The sequence below is a fragment of the Mirounga angustirostris genome, unplaced genomic scaffold (assembly GCF_029215605.1).
Source record: "Mirounga angustirostris isolate CCGP_5_RB_7025 unplaced genomic scaffold, mMirAng1.0.hap1 SCAF_5, whole genome shotgun sequence".
Classification (NCBI taxonomy): domain Eukaryota; kingdom Metazoa; phylum Chordata; class Mammalia; order Carnivora; family Phocidae; genus Mirounga; species Mirounga angustirostris.
This window is the reverse complement of record NW_026991713.1, coordinates 9078451-9099724: the sequence shown is the minus strand read 5'-3', so window position 1 is coordinate 9099724 and position 21274 is coordinate 9078451. Positions and strand designations below refer to the sequence as shown.

Sequence of the window (21274 nt, the reverse complement as noted above, 5' to 3'; positions counted from 1 at the left end):
TCGTGCCCTCTGCAGTCAGCTCACACATCACCCAGGCAGGGCCTCCTCAACAAGCCTGACTTCACCACTCCCCACCCACACTTCCCTCAGCCTGGCATTCAGACACTTGGCCTGGCCATGCGGCCATGCGGGACTTCCTCCTGTTCCCACAACAAGCCTTGCTCCTTCATACCCCCGGGCCTTTGCTCCTGCTGTTTCCCCCTGCCTAGAATGACCTTCTGATGCTTTGGCAGAAAATCTCTTACCAGCGCGCACCCTCCCCTTCCAAGACTTCAAATAGTCACGATGCTGTGTGAAGCCTTCTCTGACCCTCCCACGCCAGAAACAATGGTTTTCTCTTCTACTCCACTTGACCTGGGTTATCTAAACATGGCTGTTCCCCACTGGGCTGGGTTTTGTCATTGCTGTATATCCAACACCTTGCACATAGTACGTGGTCAATAAATGTCACTGAGCAATCATCTGGGGTGACCGATGGCATGCCGCAGCACCTCTCATGACCTCAAGTTCCTCATCAGTAAAATGGACCTGGAAATGATGGCTCAGAGCCCTGGCATTCAAGAAATGCACTCAGCAAGGGGCGCCTGGGTGGCTCAGTCGTCTGTCTTCGGCTCAGGTCATGATCCCAGGGTCCTGGGATCGAGCCCCACATGGGGCTCCCTGCTCAGCGGGAAGCCTGCTTCTCCCTCTCCTGCTCCCCCTGCTTGTGTTCCCTCTCTCACCGTGTCTCTCTCTGTCAAATAAATAAAATCTTAAAAAAAAAAAAGATGCACTCAGCAAATACTGAGCACCTACTGCATGCCAGGTCGTGTATGCTGGATATTGTGAGGCACCAAGGAGATGATGTGTCACTGGTCAAACACCAGTCAAATGTGATGGGGGTTTCTGGTGTCTCCATCTGGGGGGGGGGGGTTGGGGCAGTTCCCTGCTGCAGATCTTCTGTCTGACATTCAGGCTGGAATAAACCCACTGCTGCTCCATCCCCACCCTTGCTGCTTGTAGACTGCTGGGGTATCAGCAGTTCTTTCTAGATGCACCCAGACTGGATGCTTCAAGCCCCATCCAGAAGTTTCTAGGGCATCAGTGACCTTCTTTGGCTGAGAGTCAGGGACCTCCCACCTGGCAGGAACCTGAGGATCCTGTGATCTGTCCCTTTTCCTTCTGTCTGTCTCTAGCCTCCTTCCTGGGCAGGTGGGAGAAGGATCTCTGTCTCTGTCTCTCTCTGTCTCTCTCTGTCTCTCTCTCTCTCACACACACACTCTGGCATGGAATCCTGCATCTGCCGCTCATTAGCCAAGTGACCTGGGATAATTTACTTAATTTCTCTGGATTCTGGTTCTCCCATCTATAAAATGAGCTTCATGTTACCTCTCACCCAGAACTCTTGCCAGGATTAAGTGGGCTAATGGAGTAAATAGGCACCTGTCAGTGGGCAGGGAGGCTCCCCTAGCTCCTTATCTGGATGGAATGCCACAACCTCACCCTTCCTGCCTGGGCAGGATTCCTGGGGCCACAGCCACCCTGGGGGGAGGCTAATGTCCTCCTGGGCCTCTCTGGCTTTGCCTTTGCTCCTGCCAGCTTAGTCCGGTTGGGGGATGGACTGGTTGGTCCCGGGGCTGGTTGTCGCGTGGGCGCCGACCTTGACATCCACACACTGGACACCCACTTGCACTAGGCCTGTGTGTGTGTGTCTTGCTGACTTTCCAGGGGGCAGGGCAAGGGGAGCCAGCGCTCCAGGCATGGAAGCTACTCACATCGGAGTCCTCTATCCCTCTCTGGGCCCACCCCCCCACCCCCCAACTCCCCCATCCCGCCTCCTCCATTTTGCCATCTCTCCTCCCCCTCCCTTCACTCTCCACACTTTCCCTCTGAAACTTCCGTTCTTCTCCCTCCGCCAGTTCAGCCACCACCCCTAGCCTGGGCTCTTGGGCTCCTGGAACCCATCCCTCTGCATCCAAATCCCCTTCCTGTTTCACCCACAGTCAGCATTTCCGGACCCTTCACCTCATGTCCTCCGGCCCTGGCACAGGCCCAGTACCTAGTAGCTGCTTAATAAAGCTTTGAGAGCATTGAAGTTCATTTTCTGCCATGGGTTTTCTCCTCCCGGTGGGCTGCTCCTGGGGCCTGGTCCTGCCGAGTTTAGGTTGCTGCTGGGCGCTGAGGGCAGTCCCTTCCCGTGCCCCAGGAGGAATGTGCTCTGAAGGGGCACAGGGCGGCCTACGGGAGGGTATCACTGGCCTGGTCCCTTTCTACTCTGAAAGGTGGGGCCGCTCTGTCAGTTTGGAACCCTGGACCCTTTAACTCTTAAAATTTTTGAATCCTAGGATTCCGAATCGTAGCTCGGAGCACAGACTCTGCAGCCAGATGTCCTGAATTCAAATACTGGCCCTGCCGTTTATCAGCTGTGTGATCTTGAGCAAGTTACCTGACTTCTCTGTGCCAAAGTCTCCTCATCTGTAAAACAGGAGCGACGATTTACAAGATTGTGGAAAGGATTAAAAGCGTTAATATTTGTCAAGGGCTTAAACCAGGGCCTGGCGCAGATAAATGCTTTGTGTTTGAGAAATAAATCAGTGTGGATTTTGAGGATATTGGCAACTTTGTCTCTGTGTGTTTAGGATCTCTGCTCCTGGAAAGGGGACCTCATCGTGTGTCCTGGAGCAGGAATTCTGCCCCAGTTTTTTTCTGCCCCAGCTTGCTCATCCCCCTTAATGGATTCTCCCGACACTTCTAGCCACTTCTATTGCTAGAAAGTTCTCCTGGGAACGGAAGTGAGCCTGGGCTGCTCTGGGAGTAGGGAGGGAGGCCCTGGTTGGGTCCCGGGGGGAGGGGCTGGGGAGCCTGGCCCAGCTGTCCGCCCAGGTGGGTGCATGAAGGGACTCCAGGCTAACCGCCCCCCATCCCGGCAGGCCCCCCTGCTCCCAGGGCACGGCAGGGCCTAATGAGGGTATGCGGCTGGTGCAGCCTTCTGCAAATACCAGACACAATATAAATAGCAATAATGAATAAATGAAGCTCCCACCGCCAGCGAGGGCCCCTGGGGGGACGGCTGCAGCCTTGTCTCTGGCCGAGACCTGGAGTTGCAATCCTGTCCGCCAGCGGCTTGAGGGTCACCCCTCACCCCACTTCTTCTATGACCTTTGATTTGTCTGCAGCCTCCCTGTGCACAGAGCCCACCCCTATGCTGAGGGCAGAAGAATGGAGGAATGGACAATGAAGGCGTCAAGTAGTGTGGGTGGATATAAAGCAGAACTTTCTGCCAGTGTGGATGCTTGAGGATGCTGGGGAGGGGGTGTGGGTCCCGTGAGGACAGAGGAATGCACTACAATCATGGAGGGAAGCAAATTTCTCCTTAAATATGAAAAAGAACTTCGAACGATCGGAGATGCTCAGGGAGCAAAGCAGCTGCTCGGGGAAGTGGGGAGCCCAGTGTCATCCCAGGTAGGCAGGCAGGGGCTGGGTGGCCACTTTGGGAGGCTGGAGCTGAAAAGACCCAGTCCTGAGAATTTACCATCTGGTGGCTTCTCAAGGTCCTGTCCAGTCTTTTGAATTTTATTTTTTTTAAAAAAAGATTTTATTTATTTATTTGAGACAGAGAGAGAGAGCACAAGGAAGGGCAGAGGGAGAAGCAGGCTCCCCACTGAGCAGGGAGCCCAATGCGGGGCTCGATCCCAGGGCCCCAGGATCATGACCTGAGCTGAAGGCAGACGCTTCACCAACTGAACCACCCAGGTTCCCCTCTTTTGAACTTTATGAAAATGTTTGCCAGAGGACAATGGACAGAAAGTGAGCAACGTTTGGTCGCTTCTCCCTGACGTGCTGTCCGATTGCTGTCTGCTGTCACGTTCCTGGGCCTGGCGCTTTCCAGCTGGGCACTCTGTGGGTCAGGGCCTGGAGTGCCTACCCCGCCACCTTATTTCTTACCTCCATGCCTTCGCTTGTGTCCTTTCTTCCTCCTGAAAACCATTTATCCACCCATCACCTCTCCTCTTATCTCAGTCCCATTCGAGCATTCCGGGCGCAGTGCGAGCCTCTTGCCTTTGGTGAGGTTGTCCCTTGAAGACTCCTGATCTGAAGCCCACTCTGTTCTGAAATAAATCCACCCCACAAATGGACTCCTCCTGGCCAGCTTACTCCCTATCATGAGACACCTCCTAGCCTAGGTGTGCCTACGACACCTTTCACTGTGGTCTGGTAACAAAGATTTGTTTTGTCTCCCCGGGCAGATTAAAGGGCAGGAAGGGATGAGTATTTGCTGAGCACCTACTAGGTGCCAGGGATGGTTCTAAGCCCTGTATAGACTGTTCTCATTCTGCAAAGTGTGAACTTCTATCTCCATTTCACAGATGAGGAACCTGAGACTCAGAGACCTTAAGGGGCTTCCTCTGACAGGAAGCCACAGAGCTGGGATCAAACCTGAGTGCCCCTTCCTTCACAGCTCTGCCCGTCTGCCAGGCCAAGTGGCTCCAGGGAAGGTCTCAGTATCCTCAGTATCAGCCCCCCGCCCCACTCCCACCAGCCCCAGCCCAATGCAGGAACCACGCCCCCCCCGGCCCCGCCCCAGTTTTCCAAAGGGATGAGGTGGGGATGGAGAGGGCTGAGCTGAGTGCCTCTTACATGCTTCAGGTTCCTGTGACCCAGGCTGCCCTGGGGAAGTGGAGAGGCTAGGGGCATTTGAAGCTGGAGAAAGAAGCCTTTGTTCTACTTGGGAGCCCTCTTGGAAGCCTTCCTGGAGGAGGTGACCTTTCAGCCAAGCCCTGAAGGTTGGGAGGAGGCGCCGATGCAGATTAGTGGGAAGCTGCCTGGGCTGCGGAGCCACTTTCGGAGTCCAATCGTAGGCTGCCCCACCGTTTAAGAGCTGTGGCCTCAGCGGGGCAGCGCCTCTCTTGGGCAGTGGGGGAGCCCCCCCTTCCCCAATCTCACAGTACCTCAGTGAGAATCCAAAGTGTTCCGTGGCCAAGCAGGGACCTGGGACACGAGGGTGGTCAGTAATGTGGGGGGTCCCTCCCTTTTTACGCATGACGCAGCCCCCTCGATAGGACCCTCCCCCAGGCACGACCCTGAATCTTAAGAGGGGTCGCCGCAAGGCTTGGGGCTTCCTGCCCTCTGGCGGGGAGTGGGGGCTCACCAGCCGCCGCCGGGAGTCTGTCTGTCGCCTCCACGCCTCCCCCTCCAGCGTCCCGCGCCTGCAGCTTTCCCCGAAGACATTTGGTGTCAGTATAAGGACGGCTTTGCCTCGCACGCGGCGCAGCTCGGTCTCGCCGCCGCCGCCGCACGTCCCCGCACCGCCGGGCGCTCGGGCTCCTCCGCAGCCCCCGCCGCGCGCAGACCCCGCGCCTCGAGCCCGCGGCCGGAGGCGCGAGCCGAGCCGGGCGAGGGACGAGCCCCGACCCCGCGCCGCCGCCGCGCCGCCCTCCCGGCCACTTGCCGGCCGCTCGGTCCCCGCAGCGCCCCCGCCCCCGGCCCCGGCCCCGGCCCCGGAGCGCCGCGCTCCCGCCCGCCCGCCCGCCGCCCGCCGCGCGCTCCAACTCCGGCGCCGTCCGCCGCTCGTCCGCGCCGCCGGCTTCTCGCGGCCGCCCCAGCCTCGCCGACCCTCCCGCCGCCCGCCGTCTCCTCCCGCCATGGCCCGGGCCCCCGGGCCCGCCGCCCACCGCCCGCCGCCCTGCGCGCCCCAGGGGCTCAGCTGATCCTGAATTGGCGGGGGGCGGGGGGGGCGGCTGGCGGGGCCGGGGGTCCCCCTCGATTTCCGGCTTCGGGGGCACGCGGCGTTCCCGCATCTCTGACCCGGACGACCCCCTGCAGCCCGGCCAAGTCCATGCCAAGGTAGGTGGGGGCTGGGGGGAAGGAAGGGAGGGCTCCGCTCCGAGGCCAATTTCTTAGCGCGTCGGGTGCTTTCTTTACCGAGGCGTTTATTCGTTTATTTCTGGGGACCGGTTCCCCCCCCGCCCCCGACACACGCGTGCCCATCAGGTCGGCCCCCAACCCGTGCTTTCGGGCAGGTGTCTGGGGAGGAAGGACGGGAAACTTTGACCGGTCCCTTCTCCAAGGCCACGAAAGTTCTCTCGGTGCCAATGCTGAAGCCGGCTGAGCCAGCGCTGCAGAAATTTATTCAACAAGTCAGGCTGCCGGCCGGGGTGGGGGGGCGGGGTGCGGTCTGTGTCTGTCTGTCCCGCTGCCCCTCGGTTGCTGCGGCTTTGCGGCCAGCTGGACCAGGGCTGGTGTTAGTGTCCAGAGGGCTGAGCGGGGAGAATGGGCAGAGACGGAGAGCAGCAGTGGGGGGGGAGGGGGGGGATCGAATGGGGGAATCCCAGGCAGCAGCGTTAACTTTCCTGGAGGCAGAGGTGGTAGTGGGCCCCCTCCTGGGCCAGCACCCCTGGGGTACGCAAGGCTTCGCTTTGTGAAGCCAGGCCAGGGGCTGGAGCTGGGACTCTAGGGGGTAAAAGGAATCCTCAGCAGGTTGGGGCTGGTTATATAATGAGTGTTTATGATGATTGGGTTTTAATTGTCTGCTGGGTGGTGTGTGTGGGGGGGACGTGGGGGGATAAGAGGCCTTGGCAGGGGGTGGGAAGGCCTCTTGGGGGGGAGTGATGCCTGGGGGAGGGGGCTTTTGAATGGGCCCAGCCTGAGGCATCAGTCAGCCCCTCTGCTTGTGCCTTTCTCCTTCTTTCCGGGTCCTGGGGGCTCTGAGCCGGGGATGAGACTGGTGTGTGGGGAGACCCCTGAGCTATATTCTGGCTGTGCGAGTCTGTGTTCTGGGTCCAGGTGTGTGTGTGTGTATGTGTGAGAGAGAGAGAGAGAGAAAGAGAAAGCTTGCTTGCGTCTGTGTCCGTGTGGTGTGATGGGGTCTGACACACCATGTGAGGAATGCCCTAGGGCTGGAGTGCTCAGGCTGGCGGAGCAGGAGGCCAGTCCGTCCTTCTGTCTCTCACCGCCCTGGGGATTCACGCAGCAGATACTGGCAGCACCCAGGACCTGGGATGCTGTGCCGATAGGGATGTGGGTCCCTGGGCTGGGCCCGTGGGAAAGGGTCTGGCTGAGGAGTTCAGGCCTGCTTGCCGAGGCTGCGAACCTCAGGCCCTGCCCACACTGTCGGGTCACCTCTTGGATCAATATTTCCCCTCGGCCCCCAGGACTGGCTTTGGAAACTCTTGTCCACCCTTCCGGATAAACTTTTTGTTCAGACTCCAGGACCCGGGCTGGGCCGGGGACAGCGTGGGGAGTCTAGCTATCTCCCTGTCCCCTTCCCGCCTCCACCATCAAGGCTGAACCAGAGGGAGGGGATGCCGGTGGGTGACCGGGTAGGGCGACACAGAGTGGGGACCAATTCTGAGGCTGCAGTCGGGGGAGGAAGAGGAAGAGGGAGGAGCACATCCTGGGGGGTGGTGCTGAGCCAGTCTGGCACCAAATTCACTAGCCCCAGGCGCACACACACCCGGGAGGGCCTGGGCACCACACCGAGTCCCTGCACTCTCTTGCTGGCTGCTCAGAGCAGCCCAGGCCTGCCCCGGGGCACCCTTGAGGGGCAGCTCTGGGGAGAGGCTACCGGCTTGGCAGAAGGCCCCTCCTGGTTCCTCCCCCCACCCCCATTCCAGGTGCTTCTGAGAGGGCATCTTCTAGGCCCACCAGAGGGCACCAAGCAGCAGTTCCTGAGTCCCTGGGCCCTGACTCCCCTTGACCTTGGGTGGGGAGGTGGGTGCAGAGGTGGCTGTGAGAACTAGAAGGAGAACAGCTGCTCTGTCACCCTCTGTCACCGGCTCCAGACACACTCCTCCGGAGAGCCCACAGCCAAGCTGGGAGCAGTTTTAGGGACTGGGGTGATTGCAGCACCTCCGTGTCCTGGACCCGGATCCACACCGAGCTCAGAGCGTCACCACCTGTGACTCTCCCAGTCCCCTTCATCATGCCCCCTCCACTGCCGGCTCGACCACCCACACCCTGCACCCCAAGTGGGACTCCCCTGGGCCTCAGCCCTCCCAGGAAAGTCTGTTTCTAGACACCAATCGGTTCTCCCCCACCCTGGAAGAACTCCCGCCCCCAGGCAGCTTCTGAGTGCTTTCCAAGGTAACGAAGCCGGCTCTTGTGGGGCTCCTGGATTCCCGGCTGTCTTCCCCTCCGCCCGCTTCTTCTCTGAGTTGCCCAGCCCCCAGCTCAGGGTGCTCAAACACTCCGTCTGGAAAGATGGGATGCCAGGCTGGGGGTGGTCCAGGGAGCCCCCACCAGGCTGCAGGGAGAGCAGGATCCTCCTTCCCTCCCCTCCATCCCTTTTCCTCCTCCCAGCTTTCTTCCTCGTCCTTCCTTCCCCACTGCTCCATTCTGACCCCTTCCCTCCCTCCAGTTCTTTTCTGCAGAACGCTTTCTTCAAACACGTCCCCAGCACCTGCTCTTGCCTTGTGACCTCAGCCCTCGTGCCCACAGTGGAGGGAGCTATGGGGGTGCATGCAGTGTGTCTGAGCTCCACGATCCACGCTTTGTGGTTCTCTGGGACTGTGCGTGTAGGGGTCTGTGGGTCTGCAGGCCCATGGGTCTGAGGATCTATAGATCTGCGGGCATATGTGTCTGTGGATCTGTGGATATGTGGATTTTGGGATCCATGGGTCTGTAGGTCCTTGGGCCTGTGGATCCTGTTATCCAGGAAGATGTGGGCTGAGTCTCTCCCCCTCATGGCTGCCAGCCTAAGGAAGGAAGAAAACACATCTGATTTCCTTGTCTCTCTCTTAGATTTATTAAGCACCTACTATGTGCCAAGCCCTGTTCCGGTTACTGGGGGGACACAGCAGTGAACAAAAGGGAGCAGACCAATTCTGCCCTATTGGAGCTTCTGTGCCCTGAGAGGGAACCTGGGCTCCCCTCTGCCGGCTGCTGTATGGGCAGATGGCTACAGGGCCTGGTTTTCTCTTGTGCCCTTGCCGGGGAGAACGAGGGCTCTGCTTGGTATGTAGGTGGTGCAGACTGGGGAGGGCTTGAAATCCCCAGGTGTTTGGATGTCCTTGAACAAGTGTGAGGGGCTTGGGGGGCTCGTTGAGCAGGAGAGGTAAGAGGGAAGTGGTTTCTCCAGGATGGAGGCCATGGTCTTCCGGGGCTGGAAGTCAGCACAGACCTGGCCCTGCCTCACAAACCTTCTCCCTTCAGCTCAGAGGCCCTGCCTCTGCCAATTCCCCGTCTTCCTGGACTCTGGCCACGGTGGTCTCACTGATGATGCATTTTGAGAAGAATGTCAGGCTTTTCTCTCTCCTCATCACTGACTCTGGCCCTGATGAGCTGTGGGGACCCCGGGCAGGTTTTTGTTGGTCCAGGGACTTAGGTCTTCTCCCTGATCATGGGGGGGATCAGCTTCTTGCACAAGTGGGACGATGCCTTTCACCTTAAAGGATTTTTGTGAGGCTTAGACGTGTCTCTGCAGTGCCTAGTGTGGGGCCTGGTGCAGCGAATCAAAGCTGTTTTTCTTTCATGAAGGTACTTTCCAGTTCTTTTCCCCGTTTACTATCCCTTTAGTGAGGTAGCGAAGGAGTCCTGTTCTGCATTTTATACAAGAGGCCATGAAGCTTGGTGAGACGCATATGCCCGCAGATCTGCAAGGGCCAGAGTCAGTGATGAGGAGCGAGAAAAGCTTGGTGAGGCTTGGTGCGGTGAGTGTGTGCTGGGACCCGAACCTGGGCCCCGAGACTCCTGACCCAGTGCTCTTCCTTCTAGAACAACCTCCCTCCCTCCAGGGACCACATTCACTCTCATTTCTTCGCTGAAGTAAGACCCAAGGCCCTCATTACCGCAGAATGAGTAAAAAATGATCAGCAGAGTCACCTGCTGGGAAATGTTCAAACACACTGATGGAGATTCAGATACAGTGTCGCTGGCTGGCACGAGGCATAAGGCTGAGAGTTGGCAAACAGTGACAATGTGCAGGCGTGTGGACAGGTACCGGGGCCTGGGGGTGGGCGTGCTGCAGTGTCCTGTCCACCGCCTAGTCGGGATGACTCTTTAACTGGTAACATGGATTAAGGCCTTCCAGAGCCAACTCGTAGCTCTTTCACTAAGTAGCCCTTGACCCTGGGAAAATCCCTTAGGCTCTCTGTGCCTCAGTTTCCTTACCTGTAAAGTGGAGAGAGTCAAAACACCTACTTCGCTGGATTGTAATGAGGGGCCTGGCCCACAGTAAGTGCTCAACTAATAATGTTGGCTATGACTCTTGGTAGCCATCATGGGAAGGGGTTCCGATCCACTTCATTGAACACTGCAAAGCTGGGAGGGCTGGCTGTTGATTTTGGTGACAGGACCGAGATGACTGAGGTGTGTGCAGGCTCGGCTGGGCAGACCACAGCAAGTTTTGCATCAGGTCATGCATTTGGGGCCATCCTTGAGCCATTCATCTTTAGGCTAGAGGAGACTTGCCTCGGCTGCAGTTTCTCTGAAGAGGATCTGAGGGCACCAGTGGACCACATGCACCCTAGATGCTGCAGTCTGATTGGGTTGCCACCCAGGCTCTGGGGCTCCCAGGCTGCGTCAAGAGACGGCCCCACTGCAGAATTAGACAGGTGACCTCTCTGCTCTACTCTGCATTATTCGGTGCCAGTCTGGTCCTGCCCTTGCAGGGGAATGTAGGCAAACTTGAGTCTGACTGGGGATGGGTCCCCAGGAGTAGATGATCTGGAAATGTCACCCAGCGAGGGAGCTGGTGACAAGAGACCCAGGGCAGATGAAGCTCCGGGGTGGGCGGGCTGTTGTCATGCATCTGCAGGGCTGTCATGCGGAAGAGGGAGCAGACAGAGTTCCAGAGCCTCTGGGATGCTGGCTGGAGGAGTCCGGGAGGCACGTTTCCCGCAGCCTCGCAGAGACTTTTCTACAGGCCGACAGATGCAGGCCATGCATTGGCATTGTGTGTGTGTGTGAGTGTGTGTCTGTGTAGATATGATGAGTGTGTGAGGTGCGTGTTTGGGTCTGTGCGAGCAAACGCTGTGTGTGTGTGTGTGTGTGTCTGAGTGTGAGTGTACATGCCCGGTTGTGTACATCTGTGAGTGTGTGAGTGTGTTTGTGTGGGTGGATGGGGGCGTGTGAGCGTGAGTATGTGTGTGAGCGTGTGATCTTTGTGCTGATGAGCACGTGGTGACCAACCACGCCCCTTTGGGGATCCCATTCTTTTCAGAGACTCCCTGTGTGGAGATCTGGGGCCCATTCAAGTCGAAAACCACCCGTGTCTCTGGTCTCTGAAGTTGCGGGATTCTGGGATTCCGCGGCCGACGGCACTCCCAGGCACAGGAGACCGTCGCAGGCCTGCAGTGCGCTGGCCCAGTGTCTGGTCGTGCGGCCGGGTGCTCGTGGGTGTCACCCCACTCCATCCTCCTGGCAGTCCGGCGCAGTCTTTTTTTTTTTTTTTTTTTAAGATTTTATTTATTTATTTGAGAGAGAGAGAGCATAAGAGGGGGGAAGGTCAGAGGGAGAAGCAGACTCCCTGCTGAGCAGGGAGCCTGATGCGGGACTCGATCCCGGGACTCCAGGATCATGACCTGAGCCGAAGGCAGTCGCTCAACCAACTGAGCCATCCAGGCGCCCATGTCCGGCGCAGTCTTGTCCTCACCACGGGCCACCGCCGGGCTGAGTGGGGTGCCAGGGCAGAGTGGTGTCAGAGCTGGGCTCTAGCCTGTGCTCTAAATGCCACGCTAGACTCCGAGGTTATTGTAGCTAATATGTTGGGCCTCTAAGGTTCTGGGTGATTCTAAGATACTCTGATTCTGAGATTCCTAGATTCTACTATTTCCAGAATGAATTTGTTGCTTATTCTCCTAGTCGCGGCGTTAGCTGACGTGTGGTTGTTGATAAAGGAATAAACAGGTTGTCTGCTGATGTGTGCTGGTGAATACACAAACACACACACGCACACACTCTCACACAGGGCCTGGGGTGACCAGGAGAGGCCTCAGGTCTTTCTCCACCAGGGCTCTGAGCTCTGCAGACACAGGCCTCTCCACACCATACTCCAAGGGCTCTGGAAGATTCTGGGAGGCAGATTTCCCCACAGACTTGGAGGGTCTTTGTCCACACTGGGGGTCTTGGCTGCACCGGCAGCTCTTTCGGCACTGTCTGGGGACTGAGCTTGGGAGGGAAGGCCTGGCTCCAGGGCACCTTTCCCTGTCCCAGGGTGGTGTCTGTGAAGGTTCGGTGCTTAGCTTGGGAGTGGCAGGCCTGAACTGGGACCTTGAATCTGCCCTATGCGAGCTGAGTGATGTTGGGCACCACTGGACTTCTCTGGGCCCGTTTCTTTCTCCATAAAGTGGAAATAAGGATGGTTTGTACCTTAGGGGGTTGTGGTAGAAATTTACATAAATGATGCATAGACAGCCCTTTGCTCATTGCCTGGCCCAGAGTCAGACTCAGAGGCTCTGTGATGCTGTGATGTTGGTGGTGGTGATGATGGCGAAGATGATGATGGTGGTGGTGGTGGTGATGGTGGTGATGATGGTGAAGATAATGTTGTTTGTGGTGATGGTGATGGTGGTGATGGTGGTGATGATGGTGAAGATGTTGTTTGTGGTGGTGGTGATGGTGGTGATGATGCTGAAGATGATGTTGTTTGTGGTGATGGTGATGGTGGTGATGATGGCGAAGATGATGATGATGGTGGTGGTGGTGGTGATGATGGCGAAGATGATGTTGTTTGTGGTGATGGTGGTGATGGTGGTGTGATGATGATGTTGGTGGTGGTGGTGGTGATGATGATGATGTTGGTGGTGGTGGTGGTGATGATGGCAAAGATGATGATGTTGGTGGTGATGGTGGTGTGATGATGTTGGTGGTGGTGGTGGTGGTGATGATGATGATGTTGGTGGTGGTGGTGGTGATGATGGCGAAGATGATGTTGTTTGTGGTGATGGTGATGGTGGTGATGATGGTGAAGATGATGATGTTGGTGGTGATGGTGGTGGTGGTGGTGATGGTGAAGATGATGTTGTTTGTGGTGATGGTGGTGATGATGGCGAAGATGATGATGGTGGTGGTGGTGATGGTAGTGGTGATGATGGTGGTGATGATGATGTTGTTGATGATGGTGGTGATGATGATGATGCTGGTGACGGTGGTGGTGGTAGTTATGGCAGAGAGAGGGCTGGTGTGGCTGCCCCTGGAGATGGCATTGCTGGCCTCAGGCATGCTTAGACATCTACCTTCATGGGTCTCAGAGAGCCTTCCCATCCACATCGTGTGAGGCCAGCTGACGCAGGCAGGAGGAGGGCTGAGCTTTATGGAGAAAAAGGCCGAGGCTCCAAGAGGTTGGTGGAGTCAGGAGTGGGTGTGTGTGTTCCAGACCCAGTGAGGTTTTGCTCTTGCCCCTGCACTTGCTCACGGAGGCCAGTCCGGTCACCACACCACTGCCTGGTGGCCCCACCCTGGGAGTACTTAGAGGGAGGAAGCTCCAGGATGCAGAGGCAGCTCAAACTCTGGGGCCAGAGGGACCTGAGTTTCAGTCCATCAGTGCTGTCACCTAAAGCCAGTCCTCTCGTGTCTGTGAGGCTCCGTTTGCAGAGAGGTTGGAGCCCAGGGGGCCCAGGTGCCAACCCATCAAGGGCTTCCAGCCCTAGGCAGCAGGGCAGCTGGGGACAGGAGCAGGGCTTCAGGCACAGGGCAGAGAAATTTGGAACTACAGGGAGCAGGTGAGAGGGTGGAGGCTGGGTGGGCATGGGGAGTGGGTTGGGGTGGTGGCCTTGGCAGTAGTGGTCTCTAGGAGTCCCACGGTGAGGCTGGAGAGGTGTGAGGACAAAGGACTACAACAGTGTGACAGCCTTAAACAGGGCCAAGTGAGGCAAAAAACAAGTTAGAACAGAGTCGGCGGAGCTGAGAGCGAGGAGAGGGGTGGTCATGTGTGGTTCTAGAGGCCACGGCAACTCTTTGCACCCATGTGGTTGCGGGAAGGGTTTTGGTGGTCCTGGGTGGGGTGGCATTGGGGCCAATGCAGAGCCAGGCTTTTCTGCCTCTAAAACATGTCTCAAATCCACCCCGTTCTTCCCACCTCCAGTAGTATCCCAGGCCAGGCCAACCCATCCTTCCCGCTTCCTTTTGGCCCTCCCTGCCCTACCCCTGCCTGTCCACTCACTCTCCCTTCAGCCCTCAGAGGACTGGCTTAAAAACACAGACCAGAGCACACCACTCCCTGCAGAAAACCCTCCCGTGGCTTCTTGTTGCACTTGAAATAAAACGCAAGCTCCTTCCGTGGGTCACAGCGGGGCCTGCCCAACACTCCATTTCACCCCCTTCCTGCCCTCAGCTCGGCACACTGGCCTCATTTCTCTTCCTTAAATGCACCAAGCTCGTTCCAGCCTCCCAGACTCTGCACATGCTGTTCCTTCTACCTGGAGTGCTCGTCCTACAGATCACGCATGGCTGGTGCCTTCTGCTTCCTATTTTTATCTTCGGCGTCTCTCTCCTTTGACAAGGTGCCTTCCCGCCTTGCTCCCTTGTTTGTTTACTTCCCAGCCTTTTTATTAATTTATTCAACGACGATTTGTCGAGCACCTAGTATGTTGCTGGCACCATCATGGCACTGGGGGGGGGGGCGTGCAGCAGTGAGCGGAGCAGACCGCAGTCCCTGCTCTCCTACCACCTTCTTTCAGGTTGGGCAGATAGGTGCTAAATCATGAAGATATAAATACATAAATTATACGGTATGTTCAGTGGTGATAAGCGCTCTGGATAACCCAGAGGGAGAGAAATTCATTGACTCGTGTGTCTCTCTCCCTTGCTGGAGCATCAGCCGAATGAGAGTTGGTGCCAAGCCCGCCTCATCCACGGGCGTAGCTGCAGCGCCGGCCCAGTGCCTGCACATAGTAGGTGCTCAGGAAATGTTTCCTGGACGGATGAATGCATCGTCAGGCCTGGGGGAACAGGGCGTGCGAGCTGGAGGAGTGGGTGTTCCGGGGAGAGGGAAGGGTGTGAGCAGAGGTCTGGAGGAGGCAGCTGGTGCTCTAGGACCGGAGGAGGTCCAGCGTGGCAGAAGCAAGGGGCCGGCGGAGGGACGGTGGGCTCAGAGGCTGGCGCTGCGGTGGGCAGGCCCGGAGCCACCCCAGGGAGGATGTTTCTCAGCCCAGGGGTTGACACGTGGCAGGCCGAATCGCCTGAAAGCTTATGTAAGGCTCATGGTTGTTTTTCTAGAACCAACAGCAAAGCCTGGAGCTTGGGAGAAAACTCTGCCTCCCCGACTGGCCGGGTAAAGTGGCAGGAGGTGCCAACTCCCGCCTGTTGCCCCCGGGAGCCGGAGAAATGTCCAAACGCATCAGCTCTGGGCAGCTCAGCAGTGCGCTGAGCCCTGGGACTCAGGTTCCATCTCCAACTCCCACTGCCCAGCCTGGCCCTGTGAGGGTCCTAGGGCCCAGGAGACCCCTGGGCATGACGATTCACGGACGGGTGGCCTCTCGGATGGGGTGGGGAGGGGACAGGTCCTGACGAGTGGCTGTCCTTCCTCCTTCACCGTTGGCCGGCTGTGTAGAGGGGGCCACGCAAGGCCATGGTCAGTCATCCCCAAACTGGAGGGCCTGTGCTGGGACTCTAGCATCTGAGCGTGCCCTAGTCTCGGTGCACCACTTCTTCCTCTGGGTCTGTTTCTCCAGCTGCATGGGAGCGTTCCTGAGGTTGTTGGAAGCATCAGTCAAGACCGGGATGTGAAAGTCCCCCTGAGCTGTAGTCAGGAGCAGCTATGAAAATGTGGGGGCCCCCTGATCACAAATTATGAAGAATTTCAAGTTGGTGACAGCCGAGCATTAAACCCAGAGCAGGGCCCTTCTGAGCGTGGAGCCCTGGGTGGCCACACTGATCACACTCCCAGGAAGCCAGCCCTGGTGGTGCTTTCCCTCTGCTGTTACCGGGCTGTGTGTCTGTCCTGTCCCTTCTCTGGGCCTCAGTTTCTCCAACTGTAAAGCAAAGAGTTTGGTGTGTAAGGTGTCTGAGTTCTCACCTTTGTGAGGTGGTAGGGGGGATCCCTGGGCTATCCATCGTAGGTCTCAGCTCAGGGGTCACTGCCTCAGGGAAGCCTGCCCTGATTCCCTCCTGGCTTGCCCGGCTCCCTTGGTGTGCGACTCCTCAGCCCTCCAACCTCTCCTTTGTTAACGCCTGTCAAGCTGGTGACTTTACAGTAACTTCCCTTTTTTTTCTTGCAAATTTTCTCATCTTTGATGGTAGTAGATATGCAACTGTAGTCTCATAAAAACAACAAAACCCAAATGATATCATAACTACGTTCTAGGTGGGTTTTATTCTTCTCACTCTTCATCTCCCCAAACCGAGGCTGCGCAGGGTTGACCAGACTTGCCCCAGTACCCCTCCCTGGAAGTAGATTCTGACTCGGGTGCATCGGGGCCCTCAGCTCTCTCCTAATCCTCGTGGCAGAGTGCGGGCGAGGGGCCTATGGGCTGTCTGGGCTGTGTCCCCTTGTGGGGGAAGGCGGGTTGGGAGGGTGGGTGCCAGGCAGCCCCTGCCACGTGCTGCCCTTCCTCCTCCCCCAGGGCTCCTTGCTCAGCGCAGACATGGCTGAGAGCTCCCCGCCGCCCTCCTCCCCTGCTGCTGCCCCAGCAGCTGAGCCCGGAGTCACGGAGCAGCCGGGGCCCCAGAGCCCCCCTCCCTCCCCTCCAGGCCTGGAGGAGCCCCTGGATGGAGCTGATCCTGAAGTCCCGCACCCGGACCTGGCCCCTGTTGCCTTCTTCTGTCTGCGACAGACCACCAGCCCCCGGAACTGGTGCATCAAGATGGTGTGTAACCCATATCCTTTGTGTAGGGGGGCCAAGCTGTTCCCTGATGGAGCCCTGCCTGCCCTCTGGTTCGGAGGCCACGGCGGTGGTGGTGGTTGGCGAGCTCAGATGGGGGGCCTGGGGGAACATCGGGGCATGGAGGGCCGACTGATGAGGACCTGGTGTCCTGCTGACCTGAACGTTCTGGAAGTTGTTGACGACTGCGGGGGTTGGTCCGGTGCCCGGCTGGCTCAGAAAGTCCTCAGGTGTGAGCCTCAGGCCTGCGCTGGGACTGGGGATGCCGAGTTAGGTCAGAAGCTGACCCGTGGCTCAGCTCCCAGGGACTGAGCCGTTTGCCTGACGGTGGCCACAAGGGTGATGAGAGCCTAATGGGGACCCTGTGAGCGTGGACCCCGAGGCAGCAGTAAGCAGCCTCCTCACAGATCTCCCTGCCTCCACTTGCTGCCCCATGTTGGCTGGCCCCTGCCTCGGACCCTTCGCAAAGTCCTAACCCAGCCCACCGGGCCACCTTACTTCTTACCAGCTGCTTCCTCTGTGTTCTTCCACGCCTCAGGCCCTTCTCACAGGCTCTTCCTTTTGAAATGCTTTTCCTTGCTGTCTTCACCTGGCAGAATCCTTCACTGCATCCTTCAAATCACAGCGTGTCACCTCCTCAGGGCAGCCTGCCGTGATTCCCCCTCGGCCTCTCTGTTTGTTGTCACTCCCTAGCTGTGGCATTCTGAATGTAACATTTGCCTCCTCTAGGGTCCTGTCAGGTGAGCGGGACATGGACCGAGCCTGTCTGGTTCGCTGCTGGACCCCAGCCCCCAGCACGGTGCCTGGCACCCGGCGCACGCTCCTTCAGTGTTCACTGGGCACATATTGGCAGTGTCTGAGCTGAGTCTCCAGTAATGAGCGATGCAGGTGGAGAGGGCGGTGGGGAGGAGGGTGCGTCAGGAGCAAAGGCCTGGAGAAGAGAGGAACCGAGGGCAGTTTGTTGTGGTTGGAGTGGAGGAGGGAGGGCCAGTGTGGAGGAGGAGGGGAAGAGGGAGGCTCGCAGGGCCGAGTGAGGAGCTGGCCTGCGTTCTCAGGGCAACGGGATCAGGTGAAATTTACAGCAGGGTGTAATGTGGAGCGATCAGTGTTTTAGAAGGACCGACTGCTCAGTGCGCCGTGGAAATGGATCACGGGCTGAGCTGGGGGCTGGGGGCCGGTGAGGAGGAGGCTTTGGCACCCAGACATGGTGGCCTCTGGGTTTGGGGGCCTGCCAAGCAGAAGATTCTCTGCCAGTGCTTGAGGCCATGCTGAGTAGCACCTGAGCCCAGCTCTGGACACCTGGGCTACCCGGGATGACGGCTGGGGTGGTGAGGTGGCCCCCAGAAAGGCTGGGGGAGGCAGCCATGCAGAGCCCAGGGCTACTGGCCTCCCTGCTCTGGAAGGGCTGGGTGATGACCTTGGAAACCGGAGGGTCTCTGCTGTAGTCTGGGTGCCCTTAGCTGGACGGAAGGCCAAATGCCAGGTATTCCTTCTGTAGGAGGGCTCAGGCGGTTTCAGGCATGGTTAGCGGGTCCGTTCAATAAGTCTGTTCCCCCAGTGCTCACTGACATCAGCCCTGGAGTCGTGGAGGATAGAGAAACAGCTAGCTGGTCTGCCCTGAGGAGCTGCCAAGAGTGGGGGATGCAGGCACCATCCATGGGAACAGTTTTAGTACAGTATGTTGGGGAAACCTTAGGAGCATGTGAGCTGGGGGGTGGCCAGGCCAGGAAAAGGGGGACCACAGGAGCTTTGGACCTTTGAGGAAGAGAAAGACTCCCTGGAAGACGAGGGAGACGATGGAACCATGTCACAGGTACCTGGCCTGGGTGGGACTAGGGCTAATTCTGGCTCTGCCATTTGGGTGCTGTGTGACCTTGGGAAAGTTACTTTACCTCTCTGAGCCTCATATGGTCTAGAGAGTCAAGACCTGGGCTGGGCTGGAGGCAGAGGCATGGCTCAGATGACCTTGACTTGGGAGTGTGACCCAGCTCACCCTCTGACAGGCTCTGGTGCATCTGGCTGGGCAGATGCAGCCCAAAGCTGGCCCAATGTCTCAGAAGCCCTTGGATGGAGAGTGCATCTGAGTCCCGTCTACCATAAACTAGATGTGTGACTTTGGGTAGCTCCTTCTCTCTGAGCCTCAGTGCCTCTACCTAAAAAGAAGGGCCTGGATGAGATGGCCTCCTCCAGCCCTGGGAGCTGGGGTGCCAGCCATACTTGGCCTCACCCCTGACCTCAGGTACTCTGGGCCCTGGTCACTGAGCAGCCCACAGCGACCCTTCCAGGTTGCTACATTTCTGGTGTGTTGGGCAAACAGAGTCCCTGGGGTCCTCTGGCCTTTGTCCTCACCATCCCCCTGGGCTCCACCCTCAGTGCATGTGGGAGCCTGGGAGTGGGAGCAACAGTGGGGGCTGGCCCCCAGAAGGGAGGGAAAGGGTCCCGCTGCTGGTCAGAGCAGGGCTTGGTCCTCCTCTGTCTCAGGGAGAGCCTGGGTCCAAGCGTGTGGAAGCCGCCTGCGGGAGGAGTGCTGCCAAATTCAGCCCCCTCCTTCGGGAGGGACTCCCCAACACTGGCAGCTGCTCAGAGCATGTTGGGCTCCCTAGGCCCCGGGACAGAGGCTGCTGAGGCTGGGGTGAAGGATGCAGGTGATTCAGGTCTCTGCCTGAACTGACTGCCTCGCTTCTGAGCTCCCTTCTAGACCAAAGATCTGATGACTCCAGAGTGGGGCAGCCTCCGAAGTGTCAGGTCTGGGACTCTCAGACTGGAAGCTTCTGTGATTGAGTCTCAGGGTTCAGAGTTTAAATGTAAGGCTCATGGACGATCAAATTCCAAGCCTCTGTGATTTCAAAGTCTGTAAAGTTCTGTGTTTCAAAGAGGGCGTGAGTCTGAGATTTGGCGGCTGCGATGGTATGTGTTTGGAAGTCCAAGGACGCGAGATTCTAGGCTTTGTGAATAGGATGGTTCAGCGCTCAGATTTCATAGCCTGAGTCGGGCCCGTGGGAGGGAGGCCAAGGCAGGTTTCTGCAAATGCAGGCCCAGGTGACCTTGGTTGGTGGATCAGGGGCCCTGGATCAGAGACTTGACCGTAGGTACGCTCAGGCCGGGCTTTAGGGTCTTGGTGTGTATGTAGGTGTCTTTAATCGGGTGCTCAGGGCTCTAGGATTCTTCCCTGGCCAGAAACCTCCCTTCCCCTGCCTCCTTCTTGGGAGGGAGCTCCGGGAAGGGGCAGTGCTTAAGCAGGTGCTCCTCAGTGGGGACACTGTTGGCATTTGGGTGTGACAGTATTTTGTGGTCCAGGCTGTCTTGCATATTACGGGATATTTGGTGTTCTTGGTCCCTAAATATTAGGAGGCAGGGCCCGAATCTTCGTGACAACCATAAATGACGTTTCCCATCCCCAGACTCTGCACGGTTCTGCTTCTCATCCAGAACCCAAAGGAATGATGGACGTGTTGGCATCAGGGTCAGGCTAGCGGGAGCAGCTATCAGGCCCAGCAGGCCCGGAGCCGGGGCAGGGCAGGATGGCAGGGTCTGCTCAGAAAGACTGTCCTGAGCACTAGAGTCCCTGCTGTGTGAGCCAGTTGTCCTTTGAAACCTGGTGCTCCCTGACTCGGCTCCTTACCCAGCTCGACCCTGAGTTGCCACCTGACTCCCCGGAGAGCCAGAAGAGGCTGCTGGGACTGAGCTGAGCTGGCGAGCCGGGCTGGCGAGCCAGGTGGGAAAGCGCCGCTCGCCCGGATGTCCGCACCACTCCCTGCTGGGTCTGGGCCTTGAGCAATGCACCGCCAGCCAGGGTTTCAGCTGGGAAGTCTCCGGGTCTGAAATGTCGGGGGATTGGTCCCGCTGTTTGACTCATGGGTAGGTGGCATGTGGAAAATGCTGGGGACCTGAGTCAGACAGACCCAGGCCTCATTCTGCCTCTTATTTGCTGTGTGATCATGGGCCAAGTTTTTTTTTTTTTTTTTAAGATTTTATTTATTTATCTATTTGAGAGGAAGAGAGAGAGAGAAAAAGAGCACGAGCGGGGGGAGGGGCAGAGGGAGAGGGAGAAGCACACTCCCCGCTGAGCAGGGAGCCCAACATGGGGCTCGATCCCAGGACCCTGAGGTCATGACCTGAGCCCAAGGCAGACGCTTCATCCACCGACTGAGCCACCCAGGCGCCCCCATGGGCCAGTTTTTTTTGTTTCTGTTTTTCAAAGATTTTATTTATTTGACAGAGAGGGACACAGCGAGAGAGGGAACACAAGCAGGGGGAGTGGGAGAAGGAGAAGCAGGCTTCCTGCCGAGCAGGGAGCCCGATGCGGGGCTCGATCCCAGGACCCTGGGATCATGACCTGAGCCCAAGGCAGACGCTTCACCGACTGAGCCACCCAGGCGCCCCCATGGGCCAGTTTTTTAACCTCTCTGAGCCCCGTGCTCCCTGCTGTCAAATGGGGGTGGTGTACCCCCTTCTCAGGAGTGCACTGAAGACCAGGCAGTACACAAGGCGAGTGTGGACATGCCGCTCTGCGGACTAGAGACGCTGCCGCCCATGTG

General features: G+C 57.9%; 1 protein-coding gene across 1 annotated transcript in view; it reads left to right on the top strand.

Moving 5' to 3' along the window:
- Nucleotides 1-5531: 5531 nt before the first annotated feature.
- CACNA1I (calcium voltage-gated channel subunit alpha1 I) overlaps nucleotides 5532-21274 on the top strand; it is a 113364-nt gene continuing 97621 nt past the window's right edge. The window contains exons 1-2 of the mRNA XM_045866866.3: nucleotides 5532-5823; nucleotides 16479-16732. Of these exons, the coding sequence (XP_045722822.2) occupies nucleotides 16500-16732 (233 nt within the window). The 5' untranslated portion in view covers nucleotides 5532-5823; nucleotides 16479-16499. The remainder of the gene's footprint in view (nucleotides 5824-16478; nucleotides 16733-21274) is intronic.